Raw genomic sequence first — 23,672 nt, forward strand, 5'->3', positions numbered from 1 at the left:
GGAAAAATCAGTTGGCTGGCCACGTACAACTACATGACAGTAATCAAGTGTAATGAAAATCAGCAATGTTACGAAGAAAACATGAGAGTAATGAGAGGCACGTGAAGGCGAAAAAAACAAATATTTGCTCTAAGGACTAAATAGATGCATGCCTTTGGAAACGCCAACCCATGCGTTTCGTGAACATGCTGTAGTAATATTCTAAGGAGATTAAGCTTGTTGCGATTAATTTTCTCAGATGTGCTGAGCATCGCCATAGGGCTGAGTAAAAGAGCGAATGTTGAAGACCCGAGACTAAGGAGCCTCGCGTTATATAGCAGCACGTTAATGCATTTGCAAATCAGTTGTCTTTATTCTTTCTAAGGCGCTAATTGCGTTAGTTGTTCGGGCGTGAACAAGTTACGCCTGGTTACTACCCCTCAAATTTCTTTTCCTGTCCTAGTCTAGAGGAGGAATGAACACCGAATTAGTGTAGTGACGTACACAGACAGATTTGGTTACTATACATAATTTTCAAATAGAGAGCTAATGAAGTGACAGTAAACCTAGCCGCAGAAAATACTATTCTTTTATTGGTCCTGTTGAAAACGGCAACAAACGCCTTAATTTATTATGAACACGTGGTACTTGTCTGAGCCCTTACAATAATTCCTTTAGAGAGAGATTGTATAGACTGTCCATAGACTTTTCTCTATGAAGTCTATAGATACTCTATAGACAAATACTAGAGAACAGTCTACAGGCAATACAAATCCTATAGACAGTCTATAGACAATCTATAGAATTATGGCCACACACTTTTAGTAGACTTGTCTATAGGCGGTCTATATAGACTATGAATAGACAAAAAGAAATGTCTAAAAGAAAGCAATAGAGTCTATAAGAAGTCTATAGGCTGTCTATAGACCATTTTTGTAAGGGAGTACTACTACGATAATCGCAGAGTGGTTATTACCATAATCCTCATTATTACCGAACTTTTGTCGCCCTAGTATGCCTGCAGACTTCACCACTGTTTTGCCTCGCGGTGTTCCAAGTGGTCGTATGTACAAAGACAAATTATATGCTGCGTTAAGACCTGCTCTACAAATCAGAAAAAGAGAAATGATTATCAATCAATGTAGTTCGGCAATCACTCAATCGCTGTCACTGCCTCACTCCTGACTCATTTACTCACACACTCGATCAATGTCGCACTCACTGGCTTACTTAGTTACTGACTCACTATCGCACTCAAGTAACTCACTCACTCACATACTCACTCTGTACTAATGCCATGGTGACGAAGGAGGCGTCTGCCGCCAAAGTACTTCACCATAACTAGCACTCATATACTCACTCTGCCTGTACTAATGCCATGGTGACGAAGGCGGCGTCTGCCGCCAAAGTACTCCACCATACAGCACTCATATGCTCACTCTGTCTGTACTAATGACATGGTGACGAAGGAGGCGTCTGCCGCCAAAATACTCCACCATAACTAGCACTCGTATATTCACTGTCTGTGCAAATGCCATGGTGACGAAGGAGGCATCTGCCGCCAAAGTACTGCACCATAACTAGCACTCATACACTCACTCTGTCTGTACTAATGCCATGGTGACGAAGGAGGCGTCTGCCGCCAAAGTACTCCACCATAACTAGTCCTCATATACTCACTCTGTACTAATGCAATGGTGACGAAGGAGGCGCCTGCCGCACAAGTACTCCACCATAACTAGCACTCATATACTCACTCTGTCTGTACTAATGCCATGGTGACGAAGGAGGCGTCTGCCGCCAAAGTACTGCACCATAACTGGCAATGTCTCGGTTTTTTTTTTTTCGTGCTATGCGCACTTTCTTTTGAGTACACCAGCAGAGATTCTAGGCTCTGAGCTGTGTTAAACTATATGGTTAACGCAGACAACTGTTTATTTCGGGCTACAGTGAGCCTCCTCGCGTGCCTTGACTCTCTTACGGCTACAGCAACTCGGCACAGACTCTATGTTCACGAAACATTTCTTTACGTGAACACAACCTCTCTTAGGTCAATATTAAGTTGAGGTGTATAGTTAGGTGGTTAGATTAGGTCAATACTATAACCTTTGCCAATTCAGCTGACGTGGCCACGGTGGTGGTAATGGTAACCATTAAAGAGCCTCTCCCTTTCATTAATGCCTCTTCTCCTCTTTCTATTCTCGCCGCAGACCCTCAGAACCCCCGCGCCATCGTGGTGAACGAGACTAGTGTGCGCATCTGCTGGCAGCGGCCTCTGTACGGCAACGTGTCCGGCTATGTCATCAAGTACAGGCCGGTGGCGGAGAACGTCACTTCCTCCGTCAACGTCACCACTGGCGCCGCCGACAAGTGCGTGCCGGTGCACGGCCTCAGGTCCTGGACCGACTACGAGTACCGCGTGTACGCCTGGAATGGGCGAGAAGAGGGCATCGGGAGCCCCGTGGACCGCTTCGCTACGCGAATCGACTGTGAGAGCCAATCAATCAATCATAAGTAACATAAATACCTAATTAAGTGCATGCTATATATTACTTACTCAAATATGTTATTGATCGGTACGTCTATCATTCAACTACTCCAACCCTCAGTCAAGCACTAAGTAAATTTATCAATTAGTCCCTCAGTTAGTGTCTCTTGCACTAGATCAGTCGACTGACCAATCAGTCACTCAATCACACAGTGAGTTGAGTATTTGGTTCATGGTTTTTTTTTTCAATCAATCGACCCTTTTATTGAATCACTCAACTCTCATTCGTTCCATTAGTATTGTGGCAGGGATTTATGTCAAGATAGGAGCAGAACCATATTCCGGCAACTCAGCGCCTAACGAAATACTCGAGATAACCGAAAAGAGCGGTTGCAATTGGCCTCTTGCACTGCAAACTTGAAACTGCTCTCTTTGTTTTTGAAAGAACTAGCTGAGGCCAGTTACATTTCAGGAAGCCGCTTTCGATGTGGATTTTGACTAGAAATTACTTATAGCTGAGTGTTTCTCGCGCACTTAGTTTCATTTATCAGGTGATTCGTGCTTTAGACGTTATTGTGGCCAACATCCTATAAACAAGTGACACAGTGATTACCTGCCGGATATTTTACTAAATTTCAGATTCGGATCATTTTTATCCCCTCTGTGCATTCCTCGAACACACGGGCTTGACGTCCCGTCTGTTCTCCGTCAGGTAGTTACACGCCGTGACCGAACGCTCCGCGAGTTCTACCTTGAACGATTAATAACTGGACGCCCCACTCCAGTTGTAACCAACACAGTGCTGTGCGCGAGTGTGATTTAATTCCTCTAAAATGAACTAATCACGCGCACAACCTGGACACATTTCTTATTGTGTAAATAGTTTGCACATATTACTTCTGCCCCTATCCTCTGTTCTTGTCCACTCACCTCTCTCATTTCATTTCTCCATTCTTCCTTCTGTCCTTTATTTCCGCTGCCCCAGCTCAGGTGCTTCAGTATCGATGGCAGATGCCGGGGCTAGCAAAAATCTTTTCCTTCCTTTTTACTATTATTTTTAATAAAACCACTACCACTACCATTTTTATCCTAAATTCCGTGAATATAAGCTTGTTTCTAAACTATGACGTTTTCCCCTGAATGTCCTTCTGTCTACCAGACTGCCTGCTGAACGTGTGCAAGCACGGCTCGTGCGAGACGACGGACGATCGGCCCGGCTACCGGTGCCTGTGCGAGCCTGGCTACTACGGCGAGGCGTGCGAGCACTTCGACCCGTGCTCGGAGCAGCCGTGCAAGACGTTCGGCACGTGCGTCAACACCAGCCACGGCGAGTACCGCTGCGACTGCTTCACGGGCTTCTCGGGCCGCAACTGCTCAGACTTCAACCCGTGCCTGCTGAAGCCCTCGGCCTGCCTGCACGACGGCGTGTGCCAGTCGAACGCGTCGCACACCTTCACCTGCCTCTGCGTGGACGGCTACTACGGCAAGACGTGCCACCAGTACGACCCCTGCTTCTCGGCGCCCTGCCTTCACGGTGCCCGATGCCTCAACGAGTCGGACGTCAAGTTCACCTGTCAGTGCCTGCCCGGATACGCGGGTGGGTCTCCAGCTATCTCGGACACTAACCCCAAGCGAACTTTTAAGCAAACTTTTTATTCCATTTTCCAATTTTTCAGTATATAGTAACATGCTCTATCCTAGGGAAAAATACAGAACACCATTCTTTCCATCGATACATATTTTATTTGATAGTTTTTTCAAGAGGAAGGCATTTCGTAGTAAGAACAGAAAAACCATGGAAGGACTTCTTTATAGAAACGTTTAACTAAGAACGTCAAAGAAAGCACTGAACAGTTTTACGGCGCTGGTAGACATCAAATGTGAGTCCTGGTGCTTCTTTGAAGCCGTACCTTGTAAGAGCTGGTGGGTGGTTCTGTAAGCCGGCTTTGTAGTCTCGTTTAAATAAGCACCACGATAGCGGGTCGATTTTGGCCGCGTCAGATGTCGGGCTGACTTAACTCGACTCGGGCGCGTTTACATGAACCCGTTTCTGTCGCGTTGAGATTGCCGCTACATCTAGTGTCGACAAAGGAAACCACGCGAAGCGGCCAGGCCGTCCACCCGAAGTAGAGGAATGGATTTTCGGGCCGTACCATCAGATGTTATTGGACTTTCTTCGCGAATCCAGTGTGTGCATATATGTTTGTAAATAATACTTTATACCAGCAGACACACTGTCGCAACAAAAAAAAGATAGGAGCTACCATGGCGCGGCAGCGTATACATCCTCCATCCAAGCGGGTCGGGCAGGGTCAACCTGCCCTCTGCAGTCGGGCTGACCGAGCCCGACCCGACATTGTCGCACTCATGTAAACGCCCAGTATCGGAACCAGCGTGTCGCCACATTGAATAGCCAAGAGGACGCTCTATTTGGTACTGCAGGAGAATTATGTGAGGAGAATGTCAACGAGTGCCTGTCCAGCCCATGCAAGAACCACGGAGACTGCGAGGACGGGATCAACAGGTTCACCTGCCACTGCCCGCCAGGTTATGGGGGACCGCTGTGCGAACTCAGAGGTAGGCTTCCAAGCCGAATCGACGACGGCACTGCATGTGATAACACCGTTGTACACGCGTCACCCAACTCATCTTTTTGAACACTGCGCGATGAGTATGATTCAGGCAGTCGGATTTTTTTTTCACCTTTTCAATAAGACTCAGCTCGAGATCAACCCGGGCCAGACAAGTCGCGAAACATTCCACAGGTGAAAGCAGACACTGTACGTCATTTTGGATGCGTTTCTCAGAGCTGTCGATTACACTGTTTTCCCTATTTTTTTTATGAAACGGCGGCGTGTTGTTTGGACATATGGAGGAACTAAAATGACTGAAATCCCCGGAAACTTTCCGCATTATGCAGCGTGTTAGCACAAAGGAATTTAGAAATGAAAGGAACCAATGTTTCCACGAAAAAAAAAGGAATTAGGACCAATGCAGTACTGTTTCCAAATACTGTATTTGTACATAATGTAACGTGCTTCCACAGAACCTCGACGGAAGAAGCAGAAGATGAAGGACTGACCCGCGGAGAAAGAGGAAGAAAAAGAGAGAGCTGAAGGACGCTGCTAGGCTTCCTGCTTCCATCCTGCTTCGACCGGTCCCCTCTTTGAATAAACCCCCGTGCGTGCAAAGCACGTAACAATAATGCATATTGCCGCCCTACCGATACCCTTTCTCACTATCTCTCCCCCTTTCTTTCCCTCTCGCTGTCCTTTTATTCCCGCTAGTCGCATCTCACGTGCTTCCGGTTTCGATGGCAGATGCCGCGGCTAGCAACATCTTTTCTTTCCATTGCTACTTTTATTAATTAATAGCCACTAACAACAATAACAACAACGAATGCAATACACAACATTGGCTGTGTTTGTTCTTTGTTTTTCCATTGCTTACGCCTTTTAAACACCGAATGGCTCAAACCGACAATCGTGCTAATGCTAAGCTGAAATGTATATTGTGCCTAAAGCAACAGAAGCCTTTTTATTTTTAAATTCGTCCCAGAAACATCAGTATCTGCTGCGCTGTTTTCTTCTGTAGTTTAATTTTTTACTATTTGTTTTCCTTCTGTGCAGTCTATATCCCGGTTCTGTTTTCACTTCTGCCAATGAAAGGGCAACACGGTCGTTCTTTCCCCTTTATTGGGCTAGACCTTCATTAAGTGTACTTTTTTATATTTTTTAAATACGCACGAAGCTACTCAAGGGTCTCCACGGTGCATATCATTTCGTATTCTACCTGTGTAGCTGTCACATCATCTATCATGTAAGTTCATTATATACACTTTGTGTCTATGGCTGATAGATGTCGTGATGTGTCCTTTACGTGTATTGGGGCTTACGGCTCCGTTAACTTATGAGTGACGAGAGCTTTGACTGCATTCCTCAAGCGTCATGTACACTCCATGTGCGCAGATAATGCCATTTTAAGTGTTTACCGATGTTCCCGGTGTAAAATGATTAGGAACCTTGTCCTCTAAGCACGTTTCAGTCATTTTCGTGTTAATAAGTAACCATTACCCATTTTAGAACCGCATTAGCCACCGTTGTATATGTTGATCATTAATTTGTCTGCTTCGTGTTATCTTTTCTGTATTGTATCTCATTCAACCACTCCCCTCTGTAATGCCCCAGGCCTTGAGGGTAAAATAAATAAATAAATAAGCACATTTCGCCTGACTGCGCTGGACGACCGCTGCCCCAACAGACTCGTGCCCCGAGGAGTTCCAGCAGACGGACAAAGGCACCTTCCACTGGCAGCCCGTGCCGCATGGGTCGGTGGCCAAGGTCGAGTGCCCCTACGGCGCGTACAACCCGGCCAATGAGTACAAGTACGCGCGCCGGAAGTGCCGTCTCCTCTCCAGCGGACAGACCGCCTGGGTGAAGGTCTCCGCCCAGCACTGCCGATACAAGGCAAGGGAAAGCATCGTGCTCACTTATATCGAAGCGAACAGCTTCACTACGCTAGGTAAACCAGTCATCGCGTAGGCCGGAGAATGACCTCGAAAGACCTTCAGCCCAGCCACTTAAGCCGTGTACGACCATATGTGGTACGGTTATGGTGTGGAACCCATTACCTTTAGTTGACCTTTGACCTTTAGTTGGCCTTTGACCTCTGATCACTGACCTTTGATTATTGATATTTGACCTTGGGTGACATTTGCGTTGACCTGTGACTTTAAGAACATCCTATGGGGTGTCGTAAGACCATGTGATACCACGTCGTAGCCACGTGGTAGTGTGGGTATATATAGAACGGCTGTCGCGAGCGTGTAGCGGAGCTGCCATGGACGAGCCTTAGACTCTTAGCAAGCTTCCAGGGCTAGTCAAATTAAGCCACTGCCAATATTTTTTTTTCTCATTCTGCGGTCTCAAGCGGTGGTCGCACTGGCTGCTGCCATGTATATTCCAGAGAACAATTAAGAATTCAGAATTATTTCTGCATTGTTCTATCGACCAGATTCCAAGCTCATCGGCCTTTCTTATATCTATGAAAGAATGTTATTGCGCTAAAAAGACAAAGATGGCCACGTAAAAGACAGCACATGCGGAGACCTCTTTTACGTTGTAGTCTTTTTAACGCAGTAACCTTCCTTCCGACACGAGTCATTACCAACTAGCCCTATTTGCTGCGTTGCTATACCTACTCTGCCGCAGAGCTTTCAGACGGCCGAGAATATCACCTCCGAGCTCGAGCTCCTGACGCATGACCCCAGCGGCATCCGGCCGGATCAGCTGCAGGGCTTCGCCGAAAAGATCGAGCCTATCGTCGACTACGCTGTTAAAGACATCAAGGTGAGCGTCAGGTAGAGCCGTCTATCATAATGCAACATGAGTAATCTGAGCGATGCCCTTATGCTGCAGGGGCAATATCACCGAACTAATGCGCACGGTTAAAAATAAAACAAGAAAAACAGCCGCGCAACGCGTCAACTATTGTTCCGCGCGTTGCCCGTTAGCGTAGCATGTCCCTTGCAATCGGCTGCAGAGCCCAAGTTCTCAGGTTGAAACAGGCCCGTGGTTTAAACAGGCCCGTGGTTGAAACAGGCCCGTGGTTGAAACAGGCCCGTGGTTGAAACAGGCCCGTGGTTGAAACAGGCCCGTGGTTGAAACAGGCCCATCAAGCCAATAAACGCCTTCAAGCCACATCGGCCGACCGGTGCAGACGCCGACCAATGAAGGTGCACAGCGACGCACTTGACTTGCCTTAAGAGGGTTTTTTTTTGGCGCAAATCTCTTCTTGAAAAAGAAACTGCGGCGATTTTGCAACAAATCGGCGGAATATGCGGCTGCAGTATAGGGTAGCTTGGCGCGGCGCAGTGAACGAAGTAGCCCTGCCTGTGGTGGGTTTATGTCGTCATTATTGACCTCACGGCCACATAAAATGAAAACGAAACATAACAAAATCCACCTACAGAAACAGAAAACCGAAGCAATGACGTCAGAATATATCCTGGGCTGATGTGGCCGAGGAGTTTGCTGAAGCAGGATAATTCGAGATTATAGGGACAAGACTACTGGGCAGTAGGCGCAACACACACGCACCTTGGCCATACCGAGCAACAGTGTGGGTTTTTTCATGCTTTATGGAACGTGCTGAACAATTGTAGAGCGATGAACCATATTTTTTTTTTTACCTTTCAGATCGCCCAAGCCATGATCCATGTCATTAGCAACTTCCTGGCGCTGAACGAAAGTGTCATCGACCAAGGAGACGCGAACGGAGTCGCCGTCGAAAAGTACTCTGCAACTTCCCGTTATCGTTGGCCTCTTTCAAGCACTTCGCGTACAGAGTGGTTATAGGCGCTGCTAACTGACACAGTGCACTGACTGAATGATGTGTTTTGTGTTCTAGAACGGTATTTCACAAAAAGTACGCTTCTGTAATGAGCACAACTTGATTTCTTGCCGACACTCAGTCTCAACTATCTCCCTCCTCAGAAGCTCACAGGATTCTCAATCGTTCCTGCTGCGTCTGCAACTCACGCTTTAATTTAAAACTCAAATTACTCACTGAAATGTTATCTTGAACTTTTTCTTTTGCATTATAAATTCATACAGCCTTTAGTTCAGCCATTACCGGATCAGTCAATGAGCACAAAAGCGAGTTGCGCAAAAATTAGAAATTACAAGAACAAAATAGACAGCTAAACTAGATCTTTTCTAATTATTGCCATTTTCCTTTCGCGAAAACCTGTTTTATGCGCATTGTCGAGTGCGATACGGTTTGAGATTGTGTTGAAAATTTCAGCAGATACATTGCACGGTATACCAACTAGTACGAGGTCAAGCGCAGGAAGAGTAAGCGGGCTGTGCCTGCACAACGAACATAGCGTTGTAGTGAGAGAGGCTTATTGAAGAATAGAAGCAGGGAGGGCGGTCAACTTAGCGCAGGCTGTGTTCACACAGTCGAGTAACATAGAGCGATTGCCAGTGGTCCATTGGACTCCTGTACTGAATATTAAGAAATTGAGAAAAACGGTATTGCGTGAAACTGAGAGCAAGATCGATTGACAGTTTAGAAAAACATCGACAGAAGCTAGCGCTTAACAGGAGAAAGTCAACGTTATTGAGAGGAGCGTTACTATAGACAAGTTAACTGAATTCGGTGGAGGATGATGATATTGTACGCCGTATTCGTTTACGAAAACGGCTTCATATAGATAGCCGGGTCATCTGGTTGATTCAACTGGCGACGCGCAGGTTGGTTTTTGCGGTGGAGAGGTTCACCTCCAATGTGGTGCTGGGGCCAGGTGCCCTGATCATTGAGAACGAGAACCTGGTAGTCAAGGCGGTGGCCTGGTCCCCCAAGTTGCTCTCGCAAGGCCAGGACTTCCTCAGCTTCTCGCTTCGGTCGAACGGAGACCACTACCTCCACGAGGACTTCTCCGGTGACGAACAGGAGGACGTAGATGTGAGTGAAATCGGTGAGCGTTTATGTGTGTACACGTGCATTTCTTATGCCGAAGCTGGCATTATGAAACTGCAGGCAGAGTTAAAAAAAAAAAGATGCCACCATCGTCTGTAAGGCGTTGAAGTAACGAGCGTTAGCTGTTAATGACGTCATCAATTACCATTATTGGCCGACATCTTGGATTTATAAGTGATGTCACCATTCAATCACCAATTTGGTTGCTATATCGATCTCCTATGGAGGCCGCCATATTGAATACCTAGGACTTGGAAAATTTCACGCCGAAGGGAGGTGGTAGCAGACTCCAAGAAATCGAAAAACGTGATGACTAAGAGCTAAAGCTCATAAAATACCCATCGAGAATATGCATAAACAACGACGCGTTCCAGGCCGATGAAGGCCCACTACTTTGGTAGAAGGGGGCGTGTCTTGAAGTGCCCAGGCGGCTTGAAGTAAACAGAATGGATGCCTTCTTGTCTGTCTGAAAGCTCAGCTTTGTTGCACATTGATTTTATTCTTCCGGCAACTCTGGAATATTATAAGATACTGTTATTAACATATTGACGGTATTGGGTGAACTTTCCGATGTGTAGCAAAAGCTTGGTTTTCAAAATTTGTCCTGCGCTTTCATCGAGTATTCAATGCTGCCATCGAAAACCAATGAAGTATATTTGCTACCAACAATTGTGAGCAACGGTGGATTACTGTAAGATACTCTAATTACATGCACTGTACTGATGGGCGACTTCAATGCCAAGGTAGGCAAGAGGCAGGCTAGAGACCAGGCAGTGGGCGACTATGGCACAAGCGCTAGGAATAGCAGAGGGAATGATTACTAGAGTCGTAGAGAGCAATAATTTACGTGCCATGAATACCTTCTTCCGCAAACGGGAAAACAGGAAATGAACGTGGAAGAGCAACAAATGGAGGGACTGAAATTTGAATAGACTTGATACTGCGCGCTCAGCCTGGCATCATGCAGGATGTGGAGGTCCTCGGAAAGGTGCGATGTAGCGACCACAGGAGGATAAGGTCTCGTATTAGCCTAGTCTTGAAGTGGGAACAAAAGAAGTCAGAGATCCAGAAGCCCAACAAAGATTTAGCGGCAATAGGGAAAGTAGAGGAATCCGGGATCTCGTTGCAGAACAGATGATGATGGATTTTCGTGGCGCAAGGGCATCTGTGACCAGAGCGCCATGGCACAAGGTATTTTTCTTCTTCAAGGTGGGGTCAACGACCCATTTCCCAAGCATTTTACCCTAAATAAGCCGAGCACCAGACCAGGCGAAAGCTTGTACCCATTGCATCCCCGGTGGGTAACCGGCGGCTCTGGGGATCGAACCCCGCACCTCCCGTATATGAGGCGGCTGTTCAGACCACTAGGCCGCCGCTGCGGTGCAGAAGAGAAATTCGCCGCAGATCTCCCTGTAGAACAGACGTAGTCGGACTCATGATGATCATGATGTGAACATATCGCTGCAGTAGTCTTATGTTCCAGTGCATGGCAAAACCTTTCGTTTAAAGAGTATCCTGCGCCAACACCGAATAATCTTAGAAAGCCTTAGAAAAGCAGTGTCGTGCGTTGAAGGGGAGAGTTCTTGCTGGTACATTGAATGTTTTGCGGGAATCTTACGATATGCGAAAAAAAATTACGTTCATAAACAAGTCACTGTTGAGAAAATGCGTTTGTACGACATTTCTGGTTATGGGTATCGCAGGAAATTTTCTATGAGGAACAAAAAAAAACAGCCTGTTTACTGCGACTGTGCTGTGAATTAGCTGAAAAGCTGTTCTGTTTCCGTGGTTTTCGATATGCGTTAGGCTACAGCTGGTCACGGCAGGTGTAATCGAATCTTTGTGTGCACGTTGGAGTATATCATCTGGAAGCAAGGAGATAGCAAGCCTAAAGGGGGTCACGGCGTTCTTTGTCTGCCTTTTGGTCCCGCTATCAGCGCGTTATTATTCACTTAAAAACTACGGGCGTCTCCTGGTTGCCTTCTACGATTAGTTACTTGGTTACTTTGTGCACGGCTATCTCACACTACAGTTTGAATAATTCAGCCATCCTTATCTCCGTCTCTCGCCATTGTGTTCGTCAAATAGCTATTGGAATTTGTAAACGCAAAACTTGTTTCAAATGTGGTAATTCTCGGGACATAATGGTACTATCGTAAGCAAAGGTAAGAGCCCCTCTCCGCATTCTCAAGCATACTGCATCGCATGCAGTTGCCACCTGACGATGCCCTCATGGTGCCAAGACAGGTGCAGTGTGCTTACAATAGAAGTACACAGTCATGATACCCCTGCACTAACTTAGAAACCAGTGACGTTTCAGTCCGTGCACTGTTTAATGTGATGCGCAACATATGGTCACGTGATCAGTCTCTATGTGGGCGCTTAGAGCAGTGCATACCAGGAGAGAGAGAGAGTAATCATCTTAATTGTACTGCTATTGCGGTGCTCTTATTGCTCTCATCACCTGTCCCAGAGACATGTGTTAAAGACTGTGCGGCATCTATGCTAGACAGTGTGTGTTTGTGTGGACACCTGCTTTATGTCTTGGACACCTCATGTTGCACATTGTCCTAAGACCTCAGCCCCTCCACTCTTCACCTTCTCTTCCTTTCTGTGCTTCCCTCTTGTCATTCTTCAGAGTGGAGTAACAGACCAGAGCCGCATCCCTCTCGCTGACATTTCCGTCCCTCTTTGCATTAAACATTCCTCTATCCTTTTTTCTCGGGATAGAGTTCTTGGTGAAGGAACGAAAGAGAAGTGTTGGTGCAGGCGTGCGTGACTTTGCCCCAAGCGATGTAAAAAAGTCTAGTAGGTTACACATCAAGAAGGAAGCGGCGAATGGCCCTGAAAGTAGGCTTTCCGGACAATGCCGTCGACCTCTTCAGGCTGGCTAGTGCTGAGGACCTCACTGTACGGAGGCAAAAGACCGTCTCCTTCCATTTCCTGTCTAGCTTTTACTGCATTGCCATAAAAAGTTGTCGGGAAGTATGGCGCGAAATTGCACCTGAATAGCAAGTGCCTGATTAGCAGCTGGGCGCCCACCTCAGCTCTTGTGTGCAAAATGTTGTGCGCGTGTGTTTTTCTTAATTGACTCTGCACGCGCGCAACTTGTACAAATGTACTGTTATGTAAATATTGTATTTAACACCTCTCCCTCCATCCTTAATTTGTTGCTGTCCTGTCACCTCTTCCATTTCACTTCTTCAAACTGCCTGCTATCTTATTTCCGCTGCCCCCGCTCAAATGCCGCCGCCGTAGTGATGGCAGATGCTGGGGTTAGCAAGAATCTTTTACCTTCCTATTAGTTTTTATTTTGCATTAACCACTTACTACTAGCAAGTGTCTCCGTCAAATGTCAATAACTGGGACGTCATTTTAATCAGTCGCCGCCATTGGCTAGAGGGCCTCCTGCGAGGGATATTCGCCGTTGCCTTCTTCACTTGTGTCATCCTTTAAGAGCTTCTATTATCATTTTATTTCCCCCTCTCACTTTGCTCCTCATTTAACGCCACGTTCGCAGACCATCGTGATCACTATCCCGTTCGAAGCGCTGTCCATGGCGATCAACAAATCGCGCCTGGCGGCGGGCGAGCCCTACCGTCCCATCCACGAGGTGGAGAAAGGCCCGCGCATAGCGTTCGTCTCCTACCGGAACGACAAGTTCTTCCGGCCAGCTAGGCGCAGTCCCACTTCCCTCATCAACGCAGGTGAGCAGAGGGTTACATACGGCATATCTCCACTACCTTTCTTGCGCAGCTGTGCTTGAAAATCGAGAGTTAGGCAGCGAATGTGTGTTATATTTGAGCAACAGTGTCAGACAGCTTCAGCGCTGAAGGCGTGTTTCACGTCTTATCAGTTATTGTCCTTTGGTTACTGGCCTTGGCAGCCTTTCTGTAGTTTATTTACGCAGATTCTGCAAGGAACAAACGCGTATTAACGACATCCCAGTCGAAATCAAGAGGAAGAAATGGGCTTGGGCAGGCCGTACCTCAAAAAAGGCCGCCTCAAAAAAGTGGCTCGAAAATGTGGTCTTGGTGTTTTGTTCACAGCCCCTGATAAGCTGGCACGGCTATGCTCAGCATTCACGAATACGAAGACGCCCTGTTGCAGCAAGAAACACCGAAATAAGTTCATGGTGTGCAGAACGGGATTTGTACGCACCGTCCTCCTTGCCTGTGACAATGTATATGCACAGGTCAAAGTGAAGGGTGCGAAACGACAGGAAAAGAGAGCGCCAAAGTGTTGTTTCATCACTGGCCGGAGGCGGATAATTGGCGAAGCAATGCAAAAGAGGCGAATATTGTTCACCGGCATACGACACTACGTCTGCGATGCAGATGGGAGCAGAGGAAATGGAAAGGGAAATCATTGCAGCCTTTGATATTAACAAGGCGGGTGACACGTGTGTTGGCGCTCCTTACCTGGTGTTGGCAGTGAAAGAAATTGATTACCTGCGCAATCGCACCCTACGCAGGAGGGGGAGGTAACAGTTAGACCTGTTGTGAATGATGAGGCACCTGCGTGCTCTCAATGAAAGCTATATATGTCATGTATGCGTCAAATAAAAGTTGAACTCTAGAAGGTGTCCTTTAGATGTAGTGGGTGTACCTTAGATGTAGTGGGTGTACCTTAGATGTAGTGGGTGTACCTTGGACGGGTGTCCTTTCAATGGGTTTCCCTTAGATGGGTGTCCCTTGGATGGGTGTCCCTTGGATGGGTGTCCCTTGGATGGGTGTCCCTCAGATGGGTGTCCCTCAGATGGGTGTCCCTCAGATGTAGTGTCTGTTTGTAAAAACCGCCAAGAAAATGACCCCAGTAAGCCTTTATTAACTAGCCCAACCTGATGTGTTAACGACAGTTTAAAGTTCTTCGCAGCGAAATACTTAAGCTGATTCCCAGTCCTTCTTGTTCTACCGAAAACAGGCCAAGTCGTCCTGTCGGCAAAGATCGGCGACAGCAAGATCGAGAACCTCACCGATCCTTTGATCTACTCCTACCCAACGCATAGCGCCGAAAAATACATCTGCGCCTACTGGGACGACCATCGTGAGTACATATAGACAAATTCTTGCTTTAATTGTTTTATCCTTGTTAGCGTGCCTCAAAGAAGAGGGAATAAAATGTTGCGAGATTACCTTCGGCTGCCTGCTGAACATAGCACAGGAAAATCCGTTCGACATTGTTCCATCTCCAAGACTCTTGTACAGGGGGGGGGGGGGGGAGGGGGGGGGGAGGGGGTGCTTGGAGCCTTGTTACAGATTATTGCTACAAAGTGGGAGGGGGAATATCCTTGGGGATGTAGTAGACAGTCTCATTCGTATTGGCATAAGGTAGTTAACCTCCCTAAGTTAAACGCGGACTATTAGAGATGTAATAGAGGCTTCCGGATCAATTTCGACTGCATGGAACTGACTTCGCATAGAATACCACCGCTGTTCTTTTTTTCAACTCCGTCAAAACACGGCTACCGCGCCCACAATTTGATCTCGATACTTCGTGCTAAGATGTCGAAAGCCATTAACTCTGAGGCTCCGCGACGGGTATATATAATCTTGCATCCAGATGCTCAAGGATTTGTGTTTCGGAATCATACGCTTCAATTAGATTTTCATAATAGCGTTCTTTTTTCTCTCGTGTACCTCTCATGCACCTATAAGGAGCCTGTCCGTTGTCTTCTCGTCGCTTTTGTCTGTTTGAATTTATTTGCGCCAAGGTGGATTTTTTTCTAACTTCAAAAAAAAAATGCTAAACCAACTAGCCCAGCAACATGCCTTACTGAATCATAATAGCGCTTGTAATGATTATATATGCCGATCCTGAGCAGTTCAAACTATTAATATACGTGACCGTATAAGTTGGGTTATGGTTTATGGGGGTTTAACGTCCCAAAGTGACTCAGGCTATGAGGGATGCTGTAGTGAAGGTCTCTGGAAATTTAGACCACTTGGGGTTCTTTAACGTGCACTGACATCGCACAGTACACGAGCCTCTAGAATTTCGCCTCCACCGAAACTCGACCTCCGCGGCCGGGATCGAGGCCGCGTCTTTCGGAGACCGTATAAATATTTCGCCTGGACACTCTCACGGATCACTTGTTTCTGAAAATTAACTTTACCTTATAATGTTTGCTCATAAGTGTCTCCTCGTTTCAGGAAAAGAGTGGTCGACGACCGGTGTTACGACCAACCGGTCTGGGAACGTGACCGTCTGCAGCTCGACGCACATGACTGCCTTTTCGCTATTGCTGGTGAGACCGTACTCTCTTAACTGAGAATCGACCATTTTTTGTTATTTACGCTTCATTAGCACCATATATGCACAAGGAATAGTACTGCAGTAGGCTGGCGTTGCAAAACACTGCAAAAGCGATGTATTAGGAAAGCGCTGCGAAAGCCTACTACCGTACTGGCTAGCTTTACATTGTTTAAATATATGAATAAAAGAAAGAAAAAAACAAATAACGTTTTCATTGCCACCTGCCAACGTCAATGAATCCTGAAAGCTCGTTTTCTGCGTCTGTTATTTCTGGTAAGGTTTTCCTGCTGTCAGAAAATCGAACAGGAGGCGTGATTACTTTCAGATGTTCACAACGCTCTTCTGAAAATACGTGCAGTAATCCCCATTTTATATTCACCAAAAAAAAAACAATAGTGCCATTACTACGCAGTGTACTACTCTTTAATGGCACATCCAAATCTGGCAACACGCTCGTGTGCGACCAGGTAGGAGGGGTTACGCAAGAGGAGTGATGTCCAACGAGCTACCTCAGTCTGCATGATGTTATCAATGCACTTCGAAGGAAGCGCCGAAGGCTACTGCAGGAATTTGTCGCAAAAGATGGCAAGTAAGGCTAATAGCCTTATTATCTCTTTGATGAATGGCAGCCTCAAAAGGCTAACATTTGGGAGCACCCAGGACACAGCAAGCCTGCAAAGCTATGTCTCTGCCATGTTGGGCATAAGCAAAACTTTCTACATCGGGTTTTGGCAAATAACGCCATTGGAGCAGAAATGCCGAGACGGTGCATGACATCGGAGTCCTACTCTCGTACACCTGAGAAGTAGCGCTATGAATCTGCATATGTTCCGTTTTCATATTAACACCCTCCCCCCTTTTTTTCGTTCACTAGGATCCCATGCCCGGAACATCGATGTCAGCTCACCACTACCGCATCCTCTCTCTCATATCATACGTGGGATGTCTTATGTCGGTCGTCGGTCTGTTCTTCACCATACTGACTTACGCTCTCTTCAGGTGAGTGAATTTCGCGCTGTTCTGATTAGGACCACTTTCATGACATCGCGCCTATGATTGAATGCGTAACCTTCGTTAGCTACGCGCAGAGTCAGCTCGTACTGGCGGTGTCGTGCTAGTCCTAAAAGCCGCACGAGGTGTCTTGTGACTACAGCGTTAAATTCATCAAGAAGCTTGAAGTGCACAACAGGCTGGCTCAACAACTAAATCTTTTACTAATGGACAAATCTCACTAAATGATGCTTAATATAAACGGTGCAACACCAACTCCTAACTCAAACGATGCTCCGCTGAGGGTCTCAAGAGACGCTAGAGTCGAGATCTTATCGCTTAGTGCCCAGTTGCTGCCCTTCTAGATTATACTGCAGGGCGCTTGATTCAAAACACACTCAATAACGCATTGTTTCGCACGAAGTTATTCAGGGATTACGTCGCAACCACCAAGACCCAAAAAAAAAACTGACCGCGAAAATTTTTTGCTGTGCTCGCTTAAACATTCGAAAATAACTCCGCCGCGCCTTCTTCAGGATAACATTTTTAAACGATATTCTAAATGAAAAAAAATGGCATTGACAGGCACCTTTACCTGACACCACCAACATACATTTCAAAACGAAGAGACCAAAAGGAAGAGGCCTGGCCACTCCGCACGCTGGAGTGGCCACCAGTGGGTGCACCATCTCAACACCATCTGAACACCATCGAAAACGTGTGGGGGCTGATCAAGAAGTAACTTCCGGCCCGGGATCTCCGCACGGCTACAGCTCATCAGCTGTGGACTGCCGTAAAACAAGAATGGCCGACTCTTCGTGCTCGCCCCGACGTTGTGTCATCACTGTATCATTCGATGCCGCACCGAGCTGCTGGTGTAAATGCCGTTAATGGCAACTTCACTAAGCATTAGCTGAATGCTGGGTTCCCGTTGTTTATTTCACAGGGCAGTAAAGAGCCTTGTGAGTGTCAAACATTTCTAATGCTCACTTGAAGAGAGTGTACGAAGCGAGGATCCACAGTTCCTTGCATTTTACGCCTCGGTGTATTGGTCTCTACCTAATGATTCGGGAGTGGAGTGGAAGCCGCGCGTGCCTTCCAGATGGGGAACTTGCGCTGAAGTTTGCGGTGCCGATTGCAGCGCCATAACACACTGCCTAGCGAGAAGAGCAAGCAGTTTTGGGTAGTACTCTTAGTACTTTTCCGCGCCACCTTCAGGCGCTTATTGGCGTAAGTCGCCGCGCTCTCTCGAAGGCGCACGTGCCGTGCGTCAGCTATCTAGGCTACGCCGAGAGAATCTAGGCAATGAATGCTGTCAGCCAAACGCGATATCTAATCGCGCAGAATGTGTTCTGCCATTTGCAGCGGCCCAAGCGGCTGACAAAAGCAGTTTTTAGTCACCGAATGGTACAATTGCAATGTCATCTTGGCAGCGCAGGTTCCCCTATAAGACGCGTAACCGGCAAGGCGCGCCGAAAACGGACAGGGGGGTGGGGGGTGGGGGGGGGCAGCTAACCCTACTTTCCCTTCTGAGACTTTCGGCGCTTTGCGATGGGCGCTCTCCTTCGGCGCCACCGTCAGCCGCAGAGTAGCCGAACGCCTCAGCGGAAACTTATCAAGTGTGATAAGCACCGGCGCGAGAGCAAGGGCGAAGTTAGTCGTCACTGAGGCCACTCTGGCAGCGAGCATGCGGCGCGAGATAGCAGCGCCGCCGTGCGACCCCGCAGCTGCTCCAAATCCGCCTTGGCTGCTCCAGAGACCGGATCCGTGGTCTCTCCACTTTTGCTCACGACTGTGCGTACGCCGATAATCAGACGGGCACAAGCCACGCAAAACCTACGAGGCAGACGCGTACCAGTGCACCACACTTTTTCGCACATAACTCGAAGCACAAATAGGGAACAGCATTGTCATGCATCCGCGCGTGCTCTTAGAAAACAAGCGAGTTGCAGCGCTTCCATGCTGAACGCAGTCTAGAAAAACTCGAGCCACGCATACTGGTCGTAGCTGCGCCGTTTCAAAAGCAGGCGTGAACTTAAGACAACACACGCATTACTGTCAATACGTTCTCAAATTCACCTCGTTTTTCCTTCAAGTGGAGCCCGAACAGCGCAGTAAAAGTGGTTCTTGCATGCAGGCACCCTAACCTATAGGGCTGCTCGAAATATCAACGAAAGCAACGAACACGCTTCAAGCAGGAAATATTTCAATCAAACAACGTCTTCAACCACAGGCATAGCCATAACACAGCGGGAGCTGTACTGCATTCGATTGCGCAAATAAGCGCCGAGTTACACTGGCCGTTTCGTACCGTAGCAGTCTGAGAACAGAAACGCATACTCTGCCTCTCGTGCAAACGCTGTTAGAGAAATTTCTGCACGCGTGAGCGGGGCTCATGAACTAGCCTCTCGGAACGAAGTGTCGGCCAGCTCTTGTAGAGGCGACCATTACTCAGCGTTCAAAATGAAGGGCCAGCAGGCCGGAGGTGGCGGCCAGCGGCTCGGACAACAGGGATGGAAGAATCCATGCGTGTGCAACGAAAGGGGAGACGGGATGCAGCTCGTAGGTTCTTCGCGGTCTTTGTACACGCTGACCGTCAGCGCCAGCAACGACTTTTATTGAACCATCGCACTATTAGCATTCCTCCAGCGCCACTTGACTACACCTTTGACAAACGTCCCGCGCTCTATCTTTGGTGAAACGTCACTGTCCATGACGCGTGCCGAGCGAGCGTCCACACGAAACAAGCAACGCACGCCTCTCAATGAACAACACTCCATGATCCGGGCAGGCGATAACACGAAGGTTTAAAAAATAAACGTAGTCCATCTCAAAACGCGTGTGCGTTCCCGAAGGCGTCAAGTAAATCGGGCTCACACGACATTGACGCCTAGTTTCATTGCGGCCGTAATTCACGGCCTAACATATTTCTGCCCGCGTATCTACCTTGCAGCATTAAAAAAGCCAGCAAACAGCTCGCCAAGAGCAGCTTATCATCGCGGGTTTCGCACGGACGGCCTTTCCGCGCGTTAGGACGGACAGAGCGGCACAGACATAAGCGGCATTCCGCTGCTCGTAACGCAGCTTACAGACGAAAATAAGAAGTTTGTCGCAGCGCAGATAATCTGTTCTGCACACGCATCCTGTCTAAGAGTGGTTTAGGAGACCAGATTAATGAAACATAATTGTGTACGCTTACCATGAGTGGACGATTTAGTTGGATTTCGTTCGAAGCGTAATCGACGTAATCCACGGGCGAACACGCCGACGACGTCCACCATGGACGACACAGACACATCAATGCACACAGTTGCTTGCAACCCGGACGGTTTTCCGCCGTCTCGCGCTAAAATGGGCAAAACGTGAAACAGAAACCCATTTCATGGTCGTATTTTTGCCATTCGCACTCTCGCCATGTGTAGCTTGATCTGGCATTCAAGACTACAGAGGGAAATTGCTTTATAAATTTAAATTCTCCACTCGCGCTCTAAAAAACGCATAGTTTTCGCGAAAACAAAACCGAATCCTTACTTTTTTGTCCATACGCGCCGCGTCTTCCGCCGAGAAGCGTGTGGCGCACTTTTCGAGTAATTAAAAAGTTGGAATGTATTAAGTCTTTTTTTCTGTGTATGTTTGTGTTTAGAAAAATGGTATGGGTGACATCAGTGTGTCATCTGCTCCGAAGCAGCACGTATATGGGAAGCGACGAATAAATACTGGGTTTCCTAAAGTTCCGTCGCAACACTTTTCCGCGTGAATGCAAACGGCAAAGGGTACAAACGGCAGATGATTATCGCACAAAGGACCGTGCTCTTAGAGACACTTCCAAAGATGTTTCAATAGATGGGCAAATCCTTGAAATCTCGCACTCTTTATTTACAGGAAGCTTTAAAGAGAAATGTGGACTCACTAATGAAGCATTCTAAGCGCTGTGGGCAGTAACGATCGAAAGATGGAATGGAATTGTATCGAGCGATTCCTTTAAGGGAGAGCGTGTTCGTTTGATGTGCAGTTTGCGGCCACCCTTACTTCTGGAATGGCTGTCTTTCCTTGCTTTCCCTGTGAGCATTAAATATTCTTTATTTGCGCGTACAATATACGTCACCGTATAACAAAAAGGAGCTTTTCAAGGCTTCTAAGAACAATATACATAAAGGCGTTCCATTATCCTCGCCCAATCTTTTTTTAATTCTCGAAACAGCGAAGGAGGTGCAGGACTCTAGCCATTGTTGCGGTCACCTGTTGCAGGGTTCCCCTCGGCATGAAGTACAAAAAGAACTTGAAATTGTTATAGACTTTGTTATAGACTTTGGTCTATGGATCGTCTACAGACTGTCTATAGACAAAAGGAGATTAAGACTTTTGTAGACCTTAGTCTATAGATAGTGTACAGACCGCCTATAGACAAATAAAATTAAGGATATTATATGCATTATCTGATGGACCATCTACAGACAAAATTAAATTATGGTTGTCATAGATCTAGGCTATAGGTAGTCTATAGGCCATCTATAGACAAAAGGAAATTAAGGCTGTCGTAGACTTTAACCTATCGACAGTCTATAGATCGCCTGTAGACAAAAGGAAATTGAGGGTGTTGTAGGCTTTAGTCTATAGTCTATAGCCTGTCTCTGGACGAAAGAAAATTAAGGTGATTATAGACTTTAATCTATATATATTCTATAGACCACCTATAGACAAAGGTAAATTAAGGCTGTTATAGACTTTAGTCTAAAATATTCTGTAGGCTGTCTATATAAGAAAGGATATTAAGGTGATTATTGACTTTAGTCTATAGTTCATGAGTCTATAGAAAAAATAAAGGTCTAAAGGATGCCTATAGAGTTTATCAAAGTCTATAAAAAGTGTATATACTGTATATATAAGGGGACGTTGCTATTTTAAGTGCTGTCGCAATGAGTCAATCGTTTTTGTGATCTTTTTGTGATTTAACGAGCGAAGAAAGGCTGCTAGCGCAGAGAACGCAAATTTTGAGTCATGAACAAAATTACAGCTAACGATGGATCAGGTCCAAGCAAAGCCGAAATAGTGAATTTTGGTACGAAACCAATACTTCACGAAGTTTAACCGGCTCCCCGAATTTGTGTGAAGCTTGACCTTGAAGGTGACCTTGGCAAAACCTAGCATAGCAAGAGACCATGCAAAAATAAAATAAATATTCCCACGACTTTCTGTAGAGCCTGTGGAAACGCGAACAGACCAGCTTCGCTGGCCACTGCACGAGAACGCTAGGCTATCACCGCAGGCGATCACGCCTCGAGTTAAACTGCAACACTCTCGCGCTGTGCACTGCACATCGTCGCCTTCATCAACTTCCATCTGCGGCGCGAACAGGTCAGATTAGGTCAACCTCGATCAGAGATTAACCTGAGTCTAATACCATCGCCAGACGTGCCGACGACGCAGCGAAGCAAAACCATGAGCCAACCAGGCTAAACATACGCTTTCGGACGTCTGCTCGGCTTAGCTACGTTGAAATCCTACCACTTTTGAAGCGAAAAGCTTCACTATACGCTAGGTAAAAGTCGTCGGGTAGGCCGGAGAATGGCCTTGAACGACCATCAGCACAACCACGTTAGCCGTGTATGACCATATGTGGCACAGTTATGGTGACGAACTCTTCACCCCTGACCTTGACCCATGACATTTATTTATTTATTTGTGTATTTATTTATTTATTCATTCATTTATTTATTTATTTCTTTATCACCTCAAAGACGCCGGATATGGGGCATTATTTGACCTTTTAGTTGTCCTTTGACCCCTGACCTCTGAACTTGGATATTGGGTGACCTTTGGTTTGAGCTTTGGCCTTAAGAACACTGATGGGGTGATGTGAAGCAACGTGATGACATCCAATGGGGGTGCGGTAAAACCATGTGATACCACGTCACAGCCACGTGGTCGTATGGGTATATATAGAACGGCTGTCGCGAGCGTGTAGCGGAGCTGCCATTTACGTGCCTCAGACGCTTAACAAGCGTGCTTGCTTTTCGCTGAATTCCAGGGCTAGCCAAGTTAAGCCACTGCCAATTTTTTCGCTTCACACCACGAAACGCGAAGTCTATTCTTTCATCCTGCGGTGGCTCAGTGGTTAGAGCGCTGGGCTACTTACTGATCCGGAGTTCCCGGGTTCGAATCCGGCCGCGGCGGCTGCGTTTTTATGGAGGCAAAACTCTAAGGCGCCCGTGTGCTGAGCGATGTCAGTGCACGTTAAAGGTCCCCAGGTGGTCGAAATTATTCCGGAGCCCTCCACTACGGCACCTCTTCCTTCCTCTCTTCTTTCACTCCCTCCTTTATTCTTTCCCTTACGGCGCGGTTCAGGTGTCCAACGATATATGAGACAGATATTGCACCATTTCCTTTCCCCCCAAAACCTATTATTATTATTATTATTATTATTATTATTATTATTATTATTATTATTATTATTATTATTATTATTATTATTATTATT

At 46.8% G+C, this 23,672-nt stretch overlaps 1 protein-coding gene across 3 annotated transcripts in view; it reads left to right on the forward strand.

Annotated features, from left to right (window-relative positions):
* Positions 1–23,672, forward strand: part of LOC144106323 (uncharacterized) — a 263,859-nt gene that overhangs the window by 234,587 nt on the left and 5,600 nt on the right. For all 3 annotated transcript variants that reach the window (XM_077639101.1, XM_077639100.1, XM_077639099.1), the window contains 11 exons: positions 2,190–2,468; positions 3,627–4,064; positions 4,910–5,044; positions 6,728–6,933; positions 7,678–7,815; positions 8,665–8,759; positions 9,724–9,934; positions 13,470–13,656; positions 14,873–14,995; positions 16,102–16,196; positions 17,079–17,203. In XM_077639101.1, coding sequence (XP_077495227.1) covers positions 2,190–2,468; positions 3,627–4,064; positions 4,910–5,044; positions 6,728–6,933; positions 7,678–7,815; positions 8,665–8,759; positions 9,724–9,934; positions 13,470–13,656; positions 14,873–14,995; positions 16,102–16,196; positions 17,079–17,203 — 2,032 coding nt within the window. The remainder of the gene's footprint in view (positions 1–2,189; positions 2,469–3,626; positions 4,065–4,909; positions 5,045–6,727; positions 6,934–7,677; positions 7,816–8,664; positions 8,760–9,723; positions 9,935–13,469; positions 13,657–14,872; positions 14,996–16,101; positions 16,197–17,078; positions 17,204–23,672) is intronic.

This window comes from Amblyomma americanum, chromosome 10 (genome assembly GCF_052857255.1).
Source record: "Amblyomma americanum isolate KBUSLIRL-KWMA chromosome 10, ASM5285725v1, whole genome shotgun sequence".
Lineage (NCBI taxonomy): Eukaryota > Metazoa > Arthropoda > Arachnida > Ixodida > Ixodidae > Amblyomma > Amblyomma americanum.